This window comes from Otolemur garnettii, unplaced genomic scaffold (assembly GCF_000181295.1).
Source record: "Otolemur garnettii isolate 467f Iridium unplaced genomic scaffold, OtoGar3 scaffold00051, whole genome shotgun sequence".
In the NCBI taxonomy this organism is placed as follows: domain Eukaryota; kingdom Metazoa; phylum Chordata; class Mammalia; order Primates; family Galagidae; genus Otolemur; species Otolemur garnettii.
Genome location: NW_003852446.1, coordinates 2,382,690 through 2,385,356, shown reverse-complemented (window position 1 = coordinate 2,385,356; position 2,667 = coordinate 2,382,690). Strand labels below are relative to the sequence as shown.

The 2,667-nt window shown below is 40.9% G+C and overlaps 1 protein-coding gene across 3 annotated transcripts in view; it reads right to left on the bottom strand.

Annotated features, from left to right (window-relative positions):
• TXLNG (taxilin gamma) overlaps positions 1–2,667 on the bottom strand; it is a 52,517-nt gene that overhangs the window by 12,501 nt on the left and 37,349 nt on the right. For all 3 annotated transcript variants that reach the window (XM_023514325.1, XM_012806419.2, XM_012806418.2), the window contains one exon: positions 262–432. In XM_023514325.1, coding sequence (XP_023370093.1) covers positions 262–432 — 171 coding nt within the window. The remainder of the gene's footprint in view (positions 1–261; positions 433–2,667) is intronic.

The window sequence follows — 2,667 nt, the reverse complement described above, 5'->3', positions numbered from 1 at the left end:
TCATTGTTGTTTGGCGGGTCCGGGCTGGGGATTCGAACCCGCCACCCTAGGTGTACGTGGCTGGCGCCTTAGCCAGTTGAGCTATGAAAAAGTTAGTCTTACATTTACAATGAGCTCACACGCATCAGCCCAAACAGAAAGCAAGGTAGTTAGTATCTTTGTCTTCAAGTAGAGATAATAATTTATTTCAAATAGGTACCAGGTGATTATAAATCAGCTAAGATAATCCCTCCTGAAAAACAGAAAAGTGAACCAACAAACCTTTAACGTCTTATTGTGACGCTGAAGTTCCCTGCAAAGAGACTCTAGTTTGCTTCTTGCCAAGATAGCCTTGCTGTGTTCACTCTGCAAGTGAACTTTCTCTTTCACGATCTGGGCTTGCTTCTTCTGTAGAATCTTCATTTGCTTCTGGACATTCCTGCTTTCCTCCAGCTAAAATTAACAAGCACTTTACATTTAGGAACTATGGTAAAAACCTTAAGAGTTACAGCTGAAAGAATTATAATGATGTAATATTTTATTTGAATTGTTTCATGCCATGCTACGCTGCCAACCTTCTCTCTTTTCCAGCTGTGACAGAGAAATGAGCAAATTTAGGGTAGAAAATAAATCTTAAATATTTTTTAACCTTTTAGATATATTTAATTTTCACAACAATCCTTAGTACATGTATCCATGGTTTATAGAAGAAGAACTATATCAGCCCAAGATTCCATAATTAGCATTAGGTGAAGTGGGGATCTGAACCTAGAATCACTGACTTTCTCGATTTCCATGTCGGCCTGCCATCCTCTACAGTCCTCGATTCTACCAACTTGCCTAACACCGGACATTCACCACAGCTCTTCTTCCTGGTTTCAACTCAATGACTTACAGATAATGTGGGCTCCTCAGTTTCCAGCTACAATTCCATGCTTTTTGAACTAAGGATGCCCTTCAACTGGATGCCTCCTGCCCCAGAAGCTTCCTGGGGCCCACTGGCAACACTGCCCAAGTGTTCTGGTATTAATCCTTTGGAAAATGAACTAGCTCTCGTTCTAGGTGAGACCTACTCTGATGTTGAAGGCCAGGATTAACTCAGTTCTAAAGCCAGGTATATCCTGAATTGCTGTTTGCTAGGTGATTCTAGACTATTTCCTACCTGTTACAAGACCTGCTAAAATCCACATATAACATATGGGTTTATTGTGCTTTGTGTCTCTTTAAAAAAAAAAAAAACTGATGTTTTAGGAAATAAACACCAATTGTTACTTTTCTAAAAAAACATTGACAGGCTTTTGTATTGAAACAGTCACCAGAATTCAGAAGGCAGTAAAGCAGCACTCAAGGTTCTCTGTGAGGAAGAGAAATTGCTACAATTTTAGCTTTGGAGCAAATGAGTCTATCTCAAGGTGAAGTCAACATTAACAGATAAGATGGCAGCCTCACTGACCTTTCAGTAAAGCTTCTCCTGGAGAAGGAAAATGCTGCTGAGTCACAATTTCAAGAGCAAGAGTGACACCTTGTGGCTCATCAAAATATATCAAGCAAACTTACAGGCAATACACTTAGATAATAAGAATACTTTTTCTGAAATTCTCGCAGGAAAAACTTGTTTAAAACCTGTATAGAAACATTATACACTGTTTTTGTATAACGATGTTGTGAAGTAACCTTACTATGGGGTGCCAGCACCAGTGCTGCACACACTGGCAGTAAGTTCGCCTGGTCTGTAGCTCTCCTGCCTTCCCCCGCCCTCAATCTTGGGTTGTCCTTTTTGTCCTTTGTTGTCCTTTTTATGTTACTTTATTTCTTCTGTGTGTAGTTCTAAAAAATCATCATCATCACCTCTTTGGTTTTAGTTGTTTTGACTTTATTGTGCCCAGGGCAACTGAGGAATTGAATTTTTTACTTTCTTTAGTTTTAAATAGCCACATGTGGCTAACAGTTACCATCTTGGACAGCACAACTTTAGCTTATTACATTGCTAGGGCTCATCCAAAGTGTTGGCACATAGCTAGAGATCAGCTAGAAAACTTTGTCTTAAAAACATAAAACCATTCTTAGGCTGTGGGCAGTGCAAAAAGACTTTGGCCAGATTTGGCCCATAGGCTGCATATTCTACTTTTTGAAAACATATCACACATACACACAAAACACGTTATTAATCCATTCTCTTGTGTCATAGGCATCTGGGTTGTTTCCAGGTTTTGCTATTACTTGCAGTGGTATGAACATTCTCCTATGTTTTTCTGGTATGCACGTGCCAAGAATTTCTCTTGTGTGCAGTCCTAGAAGAGGGGTTGCTGGGTAATGGTTTCTAAACGCTTGATTTCACATGACAACGCCAAACTGCTTTCCAGAATGGCTGGAAAATTCACATTCCCAGCAGCAGGGCAAATCACATACAGCCACATCCTCTCCAAAGCACAGCACGATCAGATCTGCTTCATTAATGCCACTTCAGTGGATATAAAATGGCATCTCACTGTGGTCTTGATTTGCATTTCCCCTAATCACTAACAAGGTAGAATATCTCTTCATATGTTTAAGAATCTAAGATATCGGCTCGGCGCCTGTGGCTCAAGCTGCTGGGGCGCCAGCCACATACACCTAAGGTGGCGGGTTCGAATCCCCAGCCCGGGCCCGCCAAACAGCAATGATGGCTGCAACCAAAAAATGGCCGGG